The 19,337-nt window shown below is 46.2% G+C and overlaps 1 protein-coding gene across 1 annotated transcript in view; it reads left to right on the top strand.

Annotated features, from left to right (window-relative positions):
- The first annotated feature begins 10,479 nt into the window (after window positions 1-10,479).
- Window positions 10,480-19,337, top strand: part of LOC122930529 (zinc finger protein 569-like) — a 58,775-nt gene continuing 49,917 nt past the window's right edge. The window contains exon 1 of the mRNA XM_044283998.1: window positions 10,480-10,531. Coding sequence (XP_044139933.1) covers window positions 10,498-10,531 — 34 coding nt within the window. The 5' untranslated portion in view covers window positions 10,480-10,497. The remainder of the gene's footprint in view (window positions 10,532-19,337) is intronic.

Raw genomic sequence — 19,337 nt, 5'->3', positions numbered from 1 at the left:
CTGCAGTATTTGTCCGGCCGATTCCTGGCATTCTCTGCGAGAACTGGCAGCCATGTCACCCTGTAACAGATGTGAAAGTAGCCTAAGCCACATTTTTCATTTTCCAAGTATCAAAATATGAAGCAAAATCTTCCACAGACAACATGACTATAGTAATGTAGCCAAAATATAAGATTACATAATAACAGCTGTTAGAAAAAATCGATAGAGTCGATCCATGTAGATAAGGGTAGAAACAAAAAGAAAGGGGAAGACCAAAGAAGGGAAGGGGGGGGGGGGGGAGAGGAAATAAGAAGCTAGGAGTTCTCTCCCTCGTTATAAGCGGAGCTCTTCATGGTGGAGATCCCAACAGGACCAAGTCTGTAGGAACTTGTCCACAATTCCCCTTGACAAAGCCATATAATATTCTAAAGAGCGAATATCCTGGATACGGGAGCAATATTCCGCCTTAGACGGGGGAGTGGTTCTTTTCCAAAAGAGGGCTATCAAACCCTTTGCTGCAGTGAGAAGATGCAGGAGCAGCCCGGAGTTATGACCCCTCATATCCGTAGGTGGGCCATTCAACAAGTATGAAACCTCACTGAATGCCCTCACTGAATGCCCTAAAACGTCCAGCAGTACAGAAGCTACCATCCTCCAAAAGGGTATTACCAGGGGACACGTCCAGAATATGTGGTATATAGAAGCCCCGTTGCTGAGCATCTCCAGCAAACATTAGGGATATTCCTATTTAAGGCATGCAGCACCTCTGGTGTGTGATACCAGTGCATCAGTAATTTTATTTGAGTTTCTTTATAAGTTATGCAAGATGAGCTAGTGAAAGCTCTTGACCATATCACCTGCCAGAGGTTTATCGGGATTTCCCTATCCAGCCATTTCTACCATTTTAACATATTTAAGTGCTTTCCCCCTTGTAAGTAAGTCTGGGTGAGAAGCAGATCATATACACTCACCTAAAGAATTATTAGGAACACCTGTTCTATTTCTCATTAATGCGATTATCTAGTCAACCAATCACATGGCAGTTGCTTCAATGCATGTAGGGTTGTGGTCCTGGTCAAGACAATCTCCTGAACTCCAAACTGAATGTCAGAATGGGAAAGAAAGGTGGGCTACAACAGCAGAAGACCCCACCGGGTACCACTCATCTCCACTACAAATAGGAAAAAGAGGCTACAATTTGCACAAGCTCACCAAAATTGGACTGTTGAAGACTGGAAAAATGTTGCCTGATCTGATGAGTCTGGATTTCTGTTGAGACATTCAAATGGTAGAGTCCGAATTTGGCGTAAACAGAATGAGAACATGTATCCATCATGCCTTGTTACCACTGTGCAGGCTGGTGGTGGTGGTGTAATGGTGTGGGGGATGTTTTCTGGGCACACTTTAGGCCCCTTAGTGCCAATTGGCCATCGTTTAAATGCCACGGGCTACCTGAGCATTGTTTCTGACCATGTCCATCCCTTCATGACCACCATGTACCCATCCTCTGATGGCTACTTCCAGCAGGATAATGCACCATGTCACAAAGCTCGAATCATTTCAAATTGGTTTCTTGAACATGACAAAGAGTTCACTGTACTAAAATGGCCCCCACAGTCACCAGATCTCAACCCAATAGAGCATCTTTGGGATGTGGTGGAACGGGAGCTTCGTGGCCTGGATGTGCATCCCTCAAATCTCCATCAACTGCAAGATGCTATCCTATCAATATGGGCCAATATTTCTAAAGAATGCCATCAGCACCTTGTTGAATCAATGCCACGTAGAATTAAGGCAGTTCTGAAGGCAAAAGGGAGTCCAACACCGTATTAGTATGGTGCTCCTAATAATTCTTTAGGTGAGTGTATATCTGAGATGAGACCTCTAACTGATGGGCCACGGACGCACAATTTCTCAAAAGAGGTGAGTGGGGATATTGATCCGGAGGTGGTGAATGAATGGCAGAAATGTGCTATTTGGTTGTAGTGATAGTTGGAGGAGGAGGGTAGGTTATATTTAGTTTGTAAATCTGCAAAGGATAAAAGGCCGTTTGTTAGGGGATTACGTAAATCATGGAGACGGAAGAGTCCACTCCTGATCCAGGGGTTAGCCATATTTAATTTGTTACTATTACCTAAATGCAGAGTAAATAAAAACGGTGTAAGAGAGGAGTTTAATGTAGAGAGGCCGAATACAATCCTACAGGTCAGCCATAGGTTTCTAGTGAATGTCATTGGGCTTAGCAGTCTCTGGGGTGTTATGTCCCCCGGACGTCCCCAGATCATAGCTCCCATATGAATTGGGGCTAACCGAAGCCTCTCTATTTCTGTCCATTTATTGAAGGAATTTAAGGTAGTCCAGGAGGCTAGGTGTCTGAGATGTGTGGCCTGATAGTATAGGGCTATATCAGGTAGGGACAGGCCGCCCTGAGATTTCTTCGAGGTCAGTACAGATTTAGCTATACGGTTTTGTATGAATTCCAGAGTTTCCCACAAACTCTGGAATTTGGGGCTCATAATCCTCAGGGGGTGTGGTCCATAGGGGATCACTGGGGGGGGGGGGCCTACTTCATCTCTCCTGGGGTGTCTCCTTGAGGGTCCCTCATCACCGAATGACAATGATGATGGAGTAGAGGAATGTGGCATCCTCTTCTCCCTCACTTGCAGACTCCGTTTCAGAAGCAAGGCTGGAGTATGCTTCATTAGTGGAGTGCATTCTCTGGGATGTGACATTTTTATATTTGTATTGGTGTATGTAAAATGAAAAGTGTTAGGGGGGTGTATTAGTAGTGATTTAACACATGAGGGGGCTTGTAATAAATTGAATTAAAATAAAATTTATGATAAAGGAAAAAAGAGAAAGAAAGAAAACATAAAAGATAAGTGAAAGAATAAGATAAAAAATATAGAAAAAAAGTCTCCCAAAAAAAATTAAAAAGGCACTAAACCTGAGCAGACACAGTCAGTAATTGACAGTACTAACTGGTGCTCAGCAGGTGCAGGTGCAGGTTTAAAAATCTAAACTAGTACTAACTAAAATTGACATATATATATATATATATATATATATATATATATACACAGTTGCTAGAAAAAGTATGTGAACCCTTTGGATTGATATGGATTTCTGCACAAATTGGTCATAAAATGTGATCTGATCTTCATCTAAGTCACAACAACAGACAATCACAGTCTGCTTAAACTAATAACACACAAAGAATTAAATGTTACCATGTTTTTATTGAACACATCATGTAAACATTCACAGTGCAGGTGGAAAAAGTATGTGAACCCCTAGACTAATGACATCTCCAAGAGCTAATTGGAGTAAGGTGTCAGCCAACTGGAGTCCAATCAATGAGTCGAGATTGGAGGTGTTGGTTACAGCTGTCCTGCCCTATAAAAAACACACACCAGTTCTGGGTTTGCTTTTCACAAGAAGCATTGCCTGATGTGAATGATGCCTCGCTCTAAAGAGCTCTCAGAAGACCTACGATTAAGAATTGTTCACTTGCATAAAGCTGGAAGGGGTTATAAAAGTATCTCCAAAAGCCTTGCTGTTCATCAGTCCACGGTAAGACAAATTGTCTATAAATGGAGTACGTTCAGCACTGCTGCTACTCTCCTTAGGAGTGGCCGTCCTGTAAAGATGACTGCAAGAGCACAGCGCAGACTGCTCAATGAGGTGAAGAAGAATCCTAGAGTGTCAGCTAAAGACTTACAAAAGTCTCTGGCATATGCTAACATCCTGTTAGCGAATCTACGAGAAAACACTAAACAAGAATGGATTTCATAGGAGGATACCACAGAGGAAGCCACTGCTGTCCAAAAAAACATTGCTGCTCGTTTACAGTTTGCACAAGAGCACCTGGATGTTCCACAGCAGTACTGGCAAAATATTCTGTGGACAGATGAAACCAAAGTTGAGTTTGGAAGAAACACACAACACTATGTGTGGAGAAAAAGAGGCACAGCACACCAACATAAAAACCTCATCCCAACTGTGAAGTATGGTGGTGGGGGCATCATGGTTTGGGGCTGCTTTGCTGCGTCAGGGCCTGGACGGATTGCTATCATCGAAGGGAAAATGAATTCCCAAGTTTATCAAGACATTTTGCATGAGAACTTAAGGCCATCTGTCCACCAGCTGAAGCTTGACAGAAGATGGGTGTTGCAACAGGACAACGACCCAAAGCATAGAAGTAACTCAGCAACAGAATGGCTTAAACAGAAAAAAATACGCCTTCTGGAGTGGCCCAGTCAGAGTCCTGACCTCAACCCGATTGAGATGCTGTGGCATGACCTCAAGAAAGCGGTTCACACCAGACATCCCAAGAATATTGCCGAACTGAAACAGTTCTGTAAAGCGGAATGGTCAAGAATTACTCCTGACCGTTGTGCACGTCTGATCTGCAACTACAGGAAACGTTTGGTTGAAGTTATTGCTGCCAAAGGAGGTTCAACCAGTTATTAAATCCAAGGGTTCACATACTTTTTCCACCTGCACTGTGAATGTTTACATGGTGTGTTCAATAAAAACATGGTAACATTTAATTTTTAGTGTGTTATTAGTTTAAGCAGACTGTGATTGTCTATTGTTGTGACTTAGATGAAGATCAGATCACATTTTATGACCAATTTGTGCAGAAATCCATATCATTCCAAAGGGTTCACATACTTTTTCTTGCAACTGTATATATATATATATATATATATATATATATATACATATGGAGTTTTTATCTATTCCTTCATTGCTTGACAGCAAGAAAAGGTATAAACGAGAGACTAAACGCTGTATTACTCTAGAGCAGGCATCTCAAACTGCGGCCCTCCAGCTGTTGCAAAACTACAACTCCCAGCATGCCCGGACAGCCTACAGGTATCAGCCTACAGCAGGGCATTGTGAGAGTTGTAGTTTTAATACAGCTGGAGGGCCGCAGTTTGAGATGCCTGCTCTAGAGTTACATTCTACAATTTGGTAGAGTATGTAAAGACCAACCGTATCCCTAGAGGTATGCGTGTACAACCACAGCCATCAATGTTTACCCATGACCCAGATTTTCGTGCAAAATATGAACAGATCTCAAATAAGTATGCACATGACCTAATGTTATTGAATTCATGCACAAGGATTTATCTACCACTCTGTCTAATACTGAATTATTTATGTGAATAAGGATTATTAAAATGTAACGTTTACTAGGTCATTTAAAATAGAAAATTACTAATGGGTGAAAAACAACAATTATTACTCGCGCATCTTACGTTCACGCTCCAGTGACGGAATTAAGGACGGTACATTGTCCTTGTAACGTGGATCCAGCAGCGTGGCCACCCAGTAATCAGCACTAGTTAGAATGTGGGCAACTCGGCGGCCGTTGCGGAGACACTGCAGCATGTAATCGCTCATGTGTGCCAGGCTGCCCAGAGGCAACGACAAGCTGTCCTCTGTGGCAGGTGTATCGTCTGTGTCCTATGTATCCCCCCAGCCACGCACCAGTGATGGCCATGAGCTGGTTTGGGTGCCACCCTGCTGTGAACATGGTTCCTCCTTCTCCATCTCCTCCTTCTCATCCTCCAAAACTGTGTCCTGGCCGGACAATTGTGTACCTGGCGTTTGTGGGTGCAGGAACCCACCCTTGGAGCCACTTGTGAATGATTGGCCGGAAACCCTATGAAATGATCCCTCTTCCTCATCCTCCTCCTCCTGTGCCACATCTTCTTCCATCATCGCCAGAAACATTTTTTCAAGGAGGCATAGAAGTGGGATAGTAACGCTGAGAATGGCGTCATCGCAATGGCCATGTTGGTGGAGTACTCAAAACAGCGCAACAAGGAACACAGGTCTCGCATGTATAAGCTCAGTGGCCACTTCCATCTGAGAACATCCTGCTTAAAGCCTCGCAATGGCGAAGTACTGCTGATGAATTGTTAGGTGTCATTTTTGGTCTCATGATGGTAAAATGTGAACAGCATGATGAGGAGGACTGTTTAAATACTAATTCTTATTGAACCAGGACATTTATTAGGCGATTCATGGATCAAACACCTTTTGTGTATTTTGCCATTAAGCTCCTTGTTAGAGAACAGCAAGTTGTGCAAAAAGTCCTGAAAACACTGAACAGTTGGACATGTGCATTCAAAGGTTTAGAGAAGGTCACATTAAGTTCTCCAGTAAAGGTTAGAGGGCATTTAAGGTTCATCCTGATATTTCACCCACAAGCCAAGTGAGTGGTGTCCATAGTGTGAGCAATGTAGTGTGTGAATACAAGCGAATAGTTATTTAAATAATAGCTGGATAGATTTAGGGATAGTGAGAATATAGAGAGTTCAGGGAGGGAGTCATTCACACTGTGACACAGACAACCTATCTGTGCAAGAGAAACGTGAGCATTGAGTGACGGCACATTCTGTATTTAGCGCAGTGTCAGCTAAAACTGGATTTTTCTTTTTTATTGACCAAAACCTGCATTTTGTACAGCAGACAATCACCCCACGGCATTTTGGTGCGTATTTGAGAAAACTTACATTTCAATATTGCATTTTCTAAGACAATTCAATTTCTTGCATCACTCTCTGTACAACCACCATTTATGTGTGTATTTAAATAAAAACATCCACTGGAATATTGCATGTAGGACGGGAAAAGAATTTCTTGCATCACAGACGGCAGTTTGGTGTGTAGCTGATGAGGATATGTTTGGCAACAGGAAATGAAGGAGGACGGATAATGGAGGAAAAACCACATCACCCACCAGTAATGTCAGTGGCGGTGGCGGCACTGTCAGACTCGGCACCAGCCTCCCAGTCAGTATTAACCAGTGACTCCACTAACTGTTGGGCGACTGTTATTATGGATAAAGGAGATGCGAATGTGGAAAGGGCGACTGAGCCATCAACTACACCATCTGACAACAGGATGATGTCACCTCTGACAGTGACGTCACCCTCATTTTTGCCTCTTCCTACTATTCAGACTTCACTGACATCTCATCTCACTGCCCCCGTCCACTAGTAACGTGTCAGCTCCGTCCAGGATCTGCCCCTCCTAAAGGGATGCATTTTGAAAGACCATTAAAAAAAAAGCTGCTTCTTTATTTCTGAACCACGATCATGATCACTGTATTTGTATAAAGTTTGTGTAACAACTTCCTTGTTAATAGATGGAAAAGGTCCTTTTGGGGGTAAGGAACATAGTCACTTCTATGTAAGTAAGCTAAATCCCAGAAAAGGACCTCAGCAGGAAAAGGACCTAGTACATAATGGATGGAATCGGTCCTTTTGGGTTACGGGAAATAGTCACTTCAATGTGAGTCGGCTAAATCCTATCCCTAAAAAGGACCTCAGGCTCAGGAATATGAATCCTACAAACTCCATAATAGAGGGAAAGGGTCCTTTTCGAGTACGGGAAACAGTCACTTCAATGTGAGTCGGCTAAATCCTATCCTTGAAAAGGACCTCAGCAGTATGAATCCTTCCTAGTACATAATATATAGAAAAAGTCCTTTTGGGGTACGGGAAATAGTCACTTCAATGTTTTGTCTTGTTGGAGCACCCATTTCAAGGGCATTTCCTCTTCAGCATAAGGCAGCATGACCTCTTCCAGTATTCTGATAGATTCAAACTGATCCATGATCCCTGGTCTGCGATAAATAGGCCCAACACCGTAGTCTGAGAACATCCCCATATCATGATGCTTGCCCACCATGCTTCACTGTCTTCACCGTGTACTGGGGCTGGAATTCAGTGTTTGGGGGTCGTCTGACAAACTGTCTCCGGCCACTAGACCCAAACAGAACAACCTTTCCTTCATCAGTCCACAGAATGTCTCTTTAGGCCGTCACTGTGCTGTTTGGCAGATTGTAACCTCTTCAGCACATGTCTCCAGCAGTGGGACTGTGCGGGGGCTTCTTGCAGATCACTCGGCGTCACATCGGCGTCTTCTCATTGTAACAGGACTCACAGGGAACTTTACACCTTCTTTCATCTTCCTGGAGCTGATTATTGGTTGAGTCCTTGCCATTTTGGCTATTCTTCTATCCATTCGAATGGTAGTTTTTTGCTTTCTTCTACGTCTTTCAGGTTTTAGTTGCCATTTTACAGCATTTGCGATCATTTTAGCTGAGCAGCCTATCATTTTCTGCACTTCTTTATATGTTTTCCCCTCTCCAATCAACTTTTTAATCAAGGTACGCTGTTCTTCTGAACAATGTCTGGAACGACCCATTTTCCTCCGAATTTCAGAGAGAAATGCACTGTAACCGGCATGTACAACATTTGCTGCCTTCCTTTCTTAAATAAGGGCAATAATTGCCACCTGTTTTTCATAGAATGAACCTCACTCATTGAACTCCACACTGCTATTATTTTGAACATGCCCCTTTCAATTAGTGATTGAATTACAGAGAATCGGCAGCATGCATGTCATGACTGTTGGGTCAGTTGGGTTTCTATTACTCTACTACACCTGCTAGTAAATATTTTGCCATGGAGAAATATAATTTCTACCAAAAACAGTGATTGCTCAGGTTAGTGATGTCTGACTGCTATTATTTTGAACACAACTGTACGTGCTCAGAGCACCAGTGCCGCTCTAGATCCGTCATGGCCACCGCTGCATCTCCCCGTTACTCTGATCAAAATATCCGGTTACAGGGAGAGCAGACAATAGCAGGCCGGGACTGGGACGAGCCCTCTTGGGTCTGGTCACCGTTACGGCCTGCGATTGGCTGCTCCCTGTCACCAAATCCCCCGTCACTGGATGTTTTGATCTGAGCGACAGGGAGATGCAGCCGCGGTCATGCAGGGATCCGCAGCGATGTGGGTGCCACTGAGCAGGTAGGTATAATCCATACAAGGGGCCCGGGCATTGGCGGGGATATTTTCAATATCGGAACCCCTTTAACTTCTATGAAAGTACAGAGATCACATGACCAGATGTTTCTGCAAAGCGCTTTACCATGAATATGACAGGACCGGACAATTCTGCAGATACAAGTGCTCAGAAGTCACATGATAGTTTTTTCATTGTTTATTGTAAAGATTTGTCAGAAATAAAAATAAACATAAAAGAGGCTTATTCTACGATAGTCACCTATAGAACGTTACTGTATACTGTAACACTGCGTCCACGTAGAAGATGTTACTATAGTTACTGAGCAGGTCCTGAGAGACAGGGGGACAGTCATTGAGAAGCAACTAAATCCCAACACAGTTCAGTAACCAGATCAACGAGGCAGAAGAAGAGGTCCCTACAGATGATGGGAAACAGACAGCTCCTGTAGAGTCGGCCATCTCCTATCACTGCTGAGGACCAGGTCCTTATGGAGGAGAGGATTTAGTCACAACCGTCCAGAACTCCTAGAGAAGAGACCAGGACCTGCCCAGTATCTGCTGCACTGCCAGAGCTGAAGGACCTGGGGTGACGTCACCGTCATGTGATCAGTGCAGGGGGCGGGGCTCAGCAGTAAAGAAGATATTAGGTGTAGAAGGACTTGGGAATGATGTCAGCGTCATGTGATCAGTGCAGGGGGCGGGGCTCAATAATGGAGGGATTAGAAGTTGAAGGTCCTGTGATGACATCACTATCACGTGATCAAAGTAGGGGGCGGGGCTCAGCAAAATGGATCAGATGACAGTGACATCACCCCAGGTCCTAGAATACCGGAAACCTCCATCTCCTCCAGTTCTCTCCTCTTCTCATAAAGGCGCCTGCAGTACTAGAAGCCTCCAGCTCCTCCAGGTCTCTCCTCTTCTCCTGAATGACCACCAAGGATGGACAGGAAGGAGATCAGCAGAAGAATATTAGACCTCACCTTGGAGATCATCTCCCTGCTGAGCGGAGAGGTAAACTTTTCTAGATTTCTCTCCTCTGTATTGTATTCTGTAACAAGTCAGACATCGGGAAGGAGAATCCATCATAGGAAGTGATAGGAAGGGTCCGGGGTCCTGGAGAACGGCCTCCAGACCTTCCAAGTGATGGAGAACCTGAAGATCAGCCCCCAGTATGGTGAGTGATGTATCATGTGACCAGTGACCAATAGTCATGTTGTAGGAGCCATGAGAAGGTAAGTAGGCACGTTGTACCAGGAGGAGAGGGCCGGAGGAGAGCACATGGCCCCTGAAGGGTTTATTCCCTAAGTGTCTCTCTCCATCCACAGGCGTACACAATAGTGAAGAAGACATCGGGGGACTGTGTGACTCCCATCATCCATCTCCAGGAGTCAGGAGGGCGGAGCAGGACTCCTCACCCCATCACAGAGCCTCCCCCTCACCCCCTGATACATGAGCAGAAGATCCTAGAGCTCACCCACAAGATGATGGAGCTGCTGACTGGAGAGGTGACACTGCTGGGAATGCTGGGAAATTCTCCAGTAACAGCACTGGAGGGGTCTGGGTGATGACAGTGTCATTGTGTTGTCAGGTTCCTATAAGGTGTCAGGACGTCACTGTCTATTTCTCCATGGAGGAGTGGGAGTATATAGAAGGACACAAGGATCTGTACAAGGAGGCCATGATGGAGGAGCACCAGCCTCTTATATCACAAGGTAAGACCCGTCATGTGCAGTGTATACACGTGTGTGCAGTGACATGTAATGCAGGAGCACCAGCCTCTTATATCACAAGGTAAGAGCCGTCATGTGCAGTGTATACACGTGTGTGCAGTGACATGTAATGGAGGAGCACCAGCCTCTTATATCACAGGGTAAGAGCCGTCATGTGCAGTGTATACACGTGTGTGCAGTGACATGTAATGGAGGAGCACCAGCCTCTTATATCACAAGGTAAGAGCCGTCATGTGCAGTGTATACACGTGTGTGCAGTGACATGTAATGGAGGAGCACCAGCCTCTTATATCACAGGGTAAGACCCGTCATGTGCAGTGTGTACACGTGTGTGCAGTGACATGTAATGGAGGAGCACCAGCCTCTTATATCACAGGGTAAGACCCGTCATGTGCAGTGTGTACACGTGTGTGCAGTGACATGTAATGGAGGAGCACCAGCCTCTTATATCACAAGGTAAGAGCCGTCATGTGCAGTGTATACACGTGTGTGCAGTGACATGTAATGGAGGAGCTCCAGCCTCTTATATCACAAGGTAAGAGCCGTCATGTGCAGTGTTTACACGTGTGTGCAGTGACATGTAATGGAGGAGCACCAGGCTCTTATATCACAAGGTAAGAGCCGTCATGTGCAGTGTATACACGTGTGTGCTGTGACATGTAATGGAGGAGCACCAGGCTCTTATATCACAAGGTAAGAGCCGTCATGTCCAGTGTATACACGTGTGTGCAGTGACATGTAATGGAGGAGCACCAGCCTCTTATATCACAAGGTAAGAGCCGTCATGTGCAGTGTATACACGTGTGTGCAGTGACATGTAATGGAGGAGCACCAGCCTCTTATATCACAAGGTAAGACCCATCATGTGCAGTGTATACACGTGTGTGTGCAGTTACATGTAATGGAGGAGCACCAGCCTCTTATATCACAAGGTAAGAGCCGTCATGTGCAGTGTGTACACGTGTGTGCAGTGACATGTAATGGAGGAGCACCAGCCTCTTATATCACAAGGTAAGAGCCGTCATGTGCAGTGTATACATGTGTGTGCAGTGACATGTAATGGAGGAGCACCAGCCTCTTATATCACAAGGTAAGAGCCGTCATGTGCAGTGTATACACGTGTGTGCAGTGACATGTAATGGAGGAGCTCCAGCCTCTTATATCACATTTTCAGCATCTGGTCAGTAATCTATCATTATTGTTAATGCAAAAAGAAAACAGGAGTGGATGTAAAACAGAGATGACACGTGAATGGAATATTTGGATGTCTTCTGTGTTTTGTACACGCTCCTGCTTTTGGCTACCAAATCATAAGCCAATTCTGATGGGACCACACAGGCCTTACAGCTGCTACACAGAGAGGATCCGTTGTGGGTCTTAGTTTTCCTTCCTTCTGACAGATCACAAGAAGGGTCAAATAAATGATGATGTCCGCCAGGCCGAAAGGCAAGATAGTGTCGGAGTCATGAAGTAGGGAGGGTGGGAACAGCAAAAGAAGTCCACAGAGTGGACCTATGAAATAGTGGTGAGCTATAAGCATCAGGAGGAGGCCACAGAGTGGCCCAATGACACAGTCTGAAGGTGGCAGCAGTATGAGGAGGCCTACGAGTGGCACATTGACAGTGTGGAGGTGGCGGCAGCAGCAGCATTAGGAGGAGGCCACAGAGTGGCAAGGTGACATAGTGTGGATAAGGCAGCAGCATCAGGATGCCAGATACTGGCAAGGTGACAGAGTGGGGCGGTGGGTGGCTTTACCAGTACCTTCTGATAAAGGTAGGTGAAAGAAGGAGCGCTTGGCATCAGATGTGTGGCATCAGGCGGGTGGCAGCATCAGAGTAATTGCTGAGTCAGGTAGAAAGAAGAAACCAGTATCCTTTACCAAAGTGTTGGTGTGGCACTATGAATGATCTAGTCTGATGCATCTGGAATTGGTGGTTGGAAATCCTGGCCCAGTAGTCCAGCGGAACTTCAATGTGCGTTGGCAGGGTGCTGTCCATGCCACCACCTGCTGGTTCAGGTCCTGCTCCAGGTCTACCTGCTGCTGCTAGTGAGTATTTTTTTCACTATGCGGGTGAAGAAAACTACTCATCAGCGACTGTAGACTTAGGCTGCTGCTGATGGAGCTGGTACTGCTCCTTCCACCCCACCCCTCCCCAGCAACCATGGCAGTGGAACGGGAGTGCAGAGGGCCCCCCCCCCCGCTCAGACCTGCGAGAGGATGGATGATGGCGCAGATAGGCAGCGGCCAACTGACTACATAGAATGTCTCTGTAGTAGTTTTGTTTGTCCTCCCTCTCAGTAGGTGTAAAAAAAAAAGCACACATTCTTGACCAGTAGCGAGGGTCTAACAAGGTGGAGAGCCAGAAGTAATGTCTGCCAAATGGTGACAATTCGGCTGTCACTACACAAGCAAGTGAGCATGCATCGGGCCATTTGTGCTAGTGACACGGCGGAAATCACTGCCTCCATCTCCACTGCATACTGCCACGGTGTGTCTGGGTCCTCTACCTCGTCTTCCTCATCGCTCTGTAGCTCCTCTGACTGACAAAAACCACCCATTTCGCTAAACATTGCCTGTGCTCCAATGTTCTCCTCCTCTTCTTCCAGTTCAGTCCCCACAGGGTTCATGTGGTCATGAGATCTAGGCACCACGTCTCCTGTCCCCTGACCAGCCATTGCTACCAGCATCTGTTCCAGGACATGAAGCAGTGGAATGACATCATTCATCCCGTACTCCTGGCGACTGACAAATAACGTGGCATCCTCAAAGGGCCTGAGCAAACAGCAGGTGTCACACATGAGCTGCCACTGGCTGACATCGAAGTTACACAGGGGAGTACTCCTGTCCGCTTGGATCATCAAGAAATCGTTGATGGCCTTTCTCTGATCGTACAGTCGGTCTAACATATGGACGTCGCCTATCAGCCTATGTTGGGAGATGCCATTCTGCCGCTGCAGCTCAAGAAGGCTGTGCTTTGCGGTGTACGAGTGGCTAAAGTGCATGCAAAGTTTCCTGGCCAATTTTAGGATGTCTTGCAGATGGGTGGAAGTCTTCAGGAACTGCTTGACAACCAGATTGAACACGTGTGCTATGCAGGGCGCATGGCTCAGCCTTCCTTGACGCAGCGCCGACACAATGTTCTTCCCATTGTCAGTCAACATGGTTCCAATTTTCAGTTGTTGCGGAAAAAGCCAGGATACGATTTCTTGATGAATCACACAGAGCAGTTCCTCCTCTGTGTGACTCTGTTCGCCAAGGCAAACCAGGTGCAGAACAGCGTGACACCGCCGTGCGCTGCGCGTGTGGTATGCTGGTCGGGCACTGTGACTTGTCCCGGTAGTGGAGGCTGAGGACACAGTGGAGGATGAGGAGGCAGAGGTGGACATTGTCGCAGGACCAACGGCGTGAAAACGTGGAGGCAGAAGCGATGTGACCTGTCCAAGTTGCTGGTGTGGCTGTGCAGGAACCACATCCACCCAGTGTGCCGTAAAGGACATGTATTGTCACTGACCGTAGTTACAGCTCCACACTTCGGCGCTGCCGTGCACTTTGGCAGACACCTATAGGCTCCAGGACTGGCCCACCTTCTGTTCTACATATTTGTGCAGGGCTGGCACTGCCTTTTTGGCAAAGAAATGACGGCTTGGGACTCTCCACCTCAGCTTGGCACAAGCCATCAGTTCTCTGAAAGGTGCAGAGTCCACCACTTAAAAAAAGGGAGGGACTGCAGCACCAGCAACTTGGACAGGAGCACGTTCAGCTTTTGCGCCATTGAATGCGTGCATGCATACTGCTGTCTCTTGGCAATCGCTCAGGTGATCTATTGCTGACGGAATGCGTGATGAGGAGCAGGAGCATCTGGACCAGCGGAAGATGGGAATGACAGACAGCTCCCTTCGGCTGAGGTGATGGAGCCTTGACTGGCTGAAACCGGGTGCGTGCCAGTGGGTGATGCAGCAGTTGCTGCGGCAGGCTGGACCACCACATCGGAGCCATGATTCTCCCAGGCCACTGGATGGCGACGCTGCATTTCTTGACGCAGCGCCGTAGTGCCAACATTGGCCTCCTGGCCACGCTTCACTTTCTGCCCACAGATTCTACATATGGCATACGTTCACCTCCTCTGGTGGCTTCACAAAAAACTGCCACACTGTTGAGTAGATGATTTTCCCCCCAACACTCCCCACTGACTGACTGCTACCACCGCTGCCTCTGTGATCCCCTGCACCACTACTTCCCGGGCAGGTAGGCTGCTGCGAAGCAGGTGGTCTGCCCTGTGCCCATTTGGCTCCCAACCTCACACTGCTGCCACCCTGCTGACTCGTGGCCACCCTATCGACTTGCTGGCTCACAGGCAAGCTGCCACCCTCTTCTGATGATGATGAAGCCCCTTTGTCAACCATCTCCCAAGTGCGATCATCATCGAGTAGTGTCTGCATGTCACTGATGTCCTCCTCAACACTCTCTGGGTCAGGAGCCTGACCGCTTGAAACACCACCTTCTACGCCACTCTCCTCATCACTACTTGCCCGCCTAGCAGAGGAAGCGGCGAAAGTCTCCTCCATATCTTGGCTGGGCAGTAGCTGCTGACCGTCCTCTAGTAGCTCATCCTCGCTGGATAGTGGAGCTGAGCCCACAGCATGCAATACTTCTGTTGGTAATGGAACAGCAAAGGACAGATGCAGGTTGAGGACAGGTGAGGGCAAAGGGCCTGCTCCTGGGCCATGTCAACTAAGGGTTGTGTCTGACGTACCCACCGACTGTTGGCTGGGGTTGTCTGAGGTCACTTGTGATGATGTAGATGACCAAGTTAACCAATCAAGAACCGCCGGGTTGCTGGTCAAGACACGCTCGCTAGATGACACTAGGAGCTCAGGCAGCTTGCTGCGACTCCTGCTGCCACGACCACTTACTTTGCTGTGACCTCTGCCTGCTCCAGAAACATTTAGGCCTCTGCCACTCATCTGTGCAGGGCCGGGCACTTCTCTGCCTGACATACTTTTAGCTAAACTAAATCAATGAAAAGTAAATTGAAACATCCCTAAAAGCTACAAATATATTTTTCTTGTTTTACTGAAATAGCAGTGAAGTGTGTATAGATTTTTCTTTCTGTTACTGAAATAGGCCAGCAAACTCTTTCAACGGGTAAAAATTAAGCAGTGAGGTGTGTATAGGTTTTTCTTGTTGTTAATGAAATACGCCCCTATAGGATTTCACCAGAAAGCACTTGCAAATCACTTTCCTATCACTGTCCCTAGCGCCTTCTGACATCTCTCCCTGCACTAAGATGCTGTGAAATGATTCCTCCCTATCCTTTCCCTGCACTTATAAATCGTTTTGTCTGTCTTTTTTTTTTCACAATAAGGTTTTTCCAATCGGTGTCCATAGCACCTTCTCCCGTCTGTCCCTGCACTCTGAAAGCTGGAAAATGGCAGAATCTAAAGTGGCTGCCGTATTTATAAGGCTGTGACATCACAGTGCTTGCTGGCTGCTGATTGGCTGCATGCATGTCAATCTGGGTGATCCCACCTTACCAGAGTTCCTTGCCCCATGTCCTCAGTCCTCACATGTGTAGCCGCCATTTTAGAAAAAATGTGATTCGTTACCAAGAAGCGCGATGAAATTCGCATTTGTTGCGAATCAAATTTTTCCTGAAATTCGGAATGAATTCCACTTCATCAGCTTCGATTCGCTCATCTCTAACTATAACCATTCCAATTTGTAACCAGGCCTGTTTCCAATTCTTAATCCAGTTTTCGAACCAACTCTCCCATGAATTGTCTATCCCAGAATTTCTCTTTAATTCTTCTGAGAGGTAAGGAAGCCCCTTCAGGGCATTCTTAACCTGGCCATTTGATCCTAAGTTATCGGGAATTACAGTGCAGCAGGTCTTGCCAATCATTTTTCACACACACCCTTTTTCTGCCAATAACATGTCTAGGGCCATTCTGTTTTGAATTGCCATAACACTAGTGGGCCCCAGCTGTTCGATTATACCCTTTAGTAGATCCCTGGTATAGTTGATTATAATAGATGTAGTTGATCCAATCCACATTTTTGTTTATAGTGACTATAGGGATTAGAGATGCAAACCCTGCTGCCACTTGACTCCTGGCTTTGAATTTATCTGGGGCCACCCTGGGCACTCCTATGGCATCTATGTACACATGGGAATCAAGGCTGCCTCTTGGGCTGGTATCCCACTTTCTCAGTATTCCTTAATTTTCCTACAGTTATTTTCCAGTCAAGGAGATTGAATACATGGAAAGGCATCAACACTAGGGCTAAGGCACATTGTCCATGCCAGACAAATGCCAACTTTCTCCTCAGTTTCATATCTGCACACAACCATATTACATCTCCCAATGCTTGTGTCTGATTCATCGAATGGCTTTGGTAGGTTTCCCCAGTGGTATTCACCACAGTTTTACAATACCATCCCGGAAACGTACCCATGTTTTTTTGGCCGCTACTTTAAAGCAGGTGTAATTCCCTTTGTATATGGTTATCCCTCCTCCAGGCTCAGGGGTTTCTCTTAAGATTGGGAATTTCCCTTCCCAAACCTTGCATTCAGTCTTGGCAGTCTGATTCACATACATGCTTGTAAAACATGAATATTGACTAGGCTTCAGGTGGAGAGGCACAGTTCCTAAGTGTGGTCTAGCTGTAGAACAAGTGATACACCCAGATCTGTTTACCTGTGATGCTGTGTATTTCATCCATTCCAACCAAAAGTTGCAGTTAGAGAATCCTGTTTCCACTGCCAGTGTCTCCTCTACCGTAAAGAGGGGTCTAACTACTTTCCCCGGTAACAAGGGGTTGAGCTCTTGTGTAGGGCGTAAACTAGGTTTGGTTTTGGGACATTGTGACGACCACCCGCCAATCCCGTTGTACTAAGCCACAGTTGCCATACAGGTCTCCACTAGAGACTTCTGGAGGCGAATCCACTGTGAGCACAGAAGACGTTTAAGATTGGTTGGTGGGCCCAGACAGGATGCAATCACGACTGTATTTATAATCGGTAAAAATAAAATTACTGATTTCATGCTGGAAATCAAATTAATTTGCTGCCACCACTCTTCGTATTGAATCGGGGCGAAGAGACCCCGTCTAGCTAATCCTAAAGGGACGAAACGGTTATGTGCAACCTAGCTAGTACATTAACAATTTATAAAAATAACACAATTTGGTAGTATGTCTTCTGAGGACAGAGTTCTTAGCATAGATCAGGTCATCAAGTAACAAGGGCAAAACTGGACGATGAAATCGCTAGTTTTTATTCTAAAACTACACACAAAAATATATATATTAAAGCTGACAGATAAATATACCGGCCAGGTGAACAGATTGGTTTGGATAGAAATAGGTAAGAGGTGGAAGGGAATAGAATGTCTGTAAGTTCAGAATTACCGTGGTAGTGTCCAGTAATAGGCAAAGTCTTTGTAGAATAATCCAAGATGGTGGGGTGCCCGTGTCCCTGCGGGCGGTCGAGATGTTAGACGACGTCAGATGGTAGGTGAAGGACGCAGGACCTGAGTGTGTCACTGTTTTTACCTACTCTGAAGTGGGGAGTGGTTATGACACGTTCAGGTCCAGCCTTGTGTAATTGGAACAGGGGCAGTCCTTTGCCCCATAGGGAGAAAACCTGGCAGCATCTTTGCTTTGCCCATTTCTCCATATCCCGTAAGTCCAATCAAGAAATATAGTTGATATTGATAATCAGTACAATTTTACGTATTATCTGATAACAAATACGACTAGAAGATAATACAGGGTGCCTGAGAACCTTTATATCTCAGAGCGGGAATCTCTGATTTGTCCACGGGTTTCCTAGAAGGTGGGTTAGGAGAACCAAAACCATCTCTGAAAAGATGGTTCCTTTCACATTTCCATAACCCTTGAAATATTAGGAAAATATGGGAAAAATATGAAGCTTATGGATTGAAGAGGACTTTCAGGTCATCTTCCTTCCTGTACCAACCAGCTGTGTGATAAGGATCTGTCCTTTTCTTCTGAAGCTCGCTGCCCAGGCTAAAGGTGTGAGACCCCTGCTGGTATTAGAGACACTATGGCTGCAGAAAGGAAGTTTTTATGAGGTTCTGTCAAGAGAATACCAGATTGATGGGTACTCAACCTGGCATGGGGCAGGAAGATTCTTTGGCAAGAAGGTGCTAATTGTACCTCTGATCTGTGAGTTACTCCTTTTAGTGAAAGAGAAGATTCTTAGTGAAGGCTCTTTTGTCTTTGTGATTGAGAAATATGGCGCATTTGTGATTTCCTAGTATTGCTGTGGATCGCAAAGCGTCACACCTCCCCCCCTTTGGAAGATTGGGGAAGAAGTGGTCAGCAAGACTGGGACTGAAGCAATCCCAACTCCCTATTTGATCTCGTTACAGCGGGAAAGTCCGTCAGCATTCTGATGGCGACTTCCCGGTTTGTGCTGAATCGTGAAATCGTACTGTTGGAGCGCTAAGCTCCAGCGGAGAAGTTTTCCGTTGGTACCAGAAGTACGTTTCAGCCAGCTGAGAGGGTTGTGATCTGTGATGACCATGAAGGATCGTCCGTATAGGTACGATTGTAGTTTCTGTAGGGCCCATACGATCGCTAGGCACTCTTTCTCAGTGGTGCAGTATGCGGTTTCCCGCGGGAAGTAGTTTTCGGCTCAGGTAGAGGACAGGGTGCTCATTCCCGGTTGCGTCCACCTGACTAAGGACGGCTCCCAGACCGTGGTCTGAGGCGTCAGTTTGTACTAGGAACTGACGGGAGAAGTCGGGAGCTTGAAGGACA

This window comes from Bufo gargarizans, chromosome 1 (assembly GCF_014858855.1).
Source record: "Bufo gargarizans isolate SCDJY-AF-19 chromosome 1, ASM1485885v1, whole genome shotgun sequence".
Taxonomy (NCBI): Eukaryota; Metazoa; Chordata; class Amphibia; order Anura; family Bufonidae; genus Bufo; species Bufo gargarizans.
The sequence above is the reverse complement of the archived record's forward strand: the minus strand, read 5'-3'. Positions and strand labels throughout refer to the sequence as shown.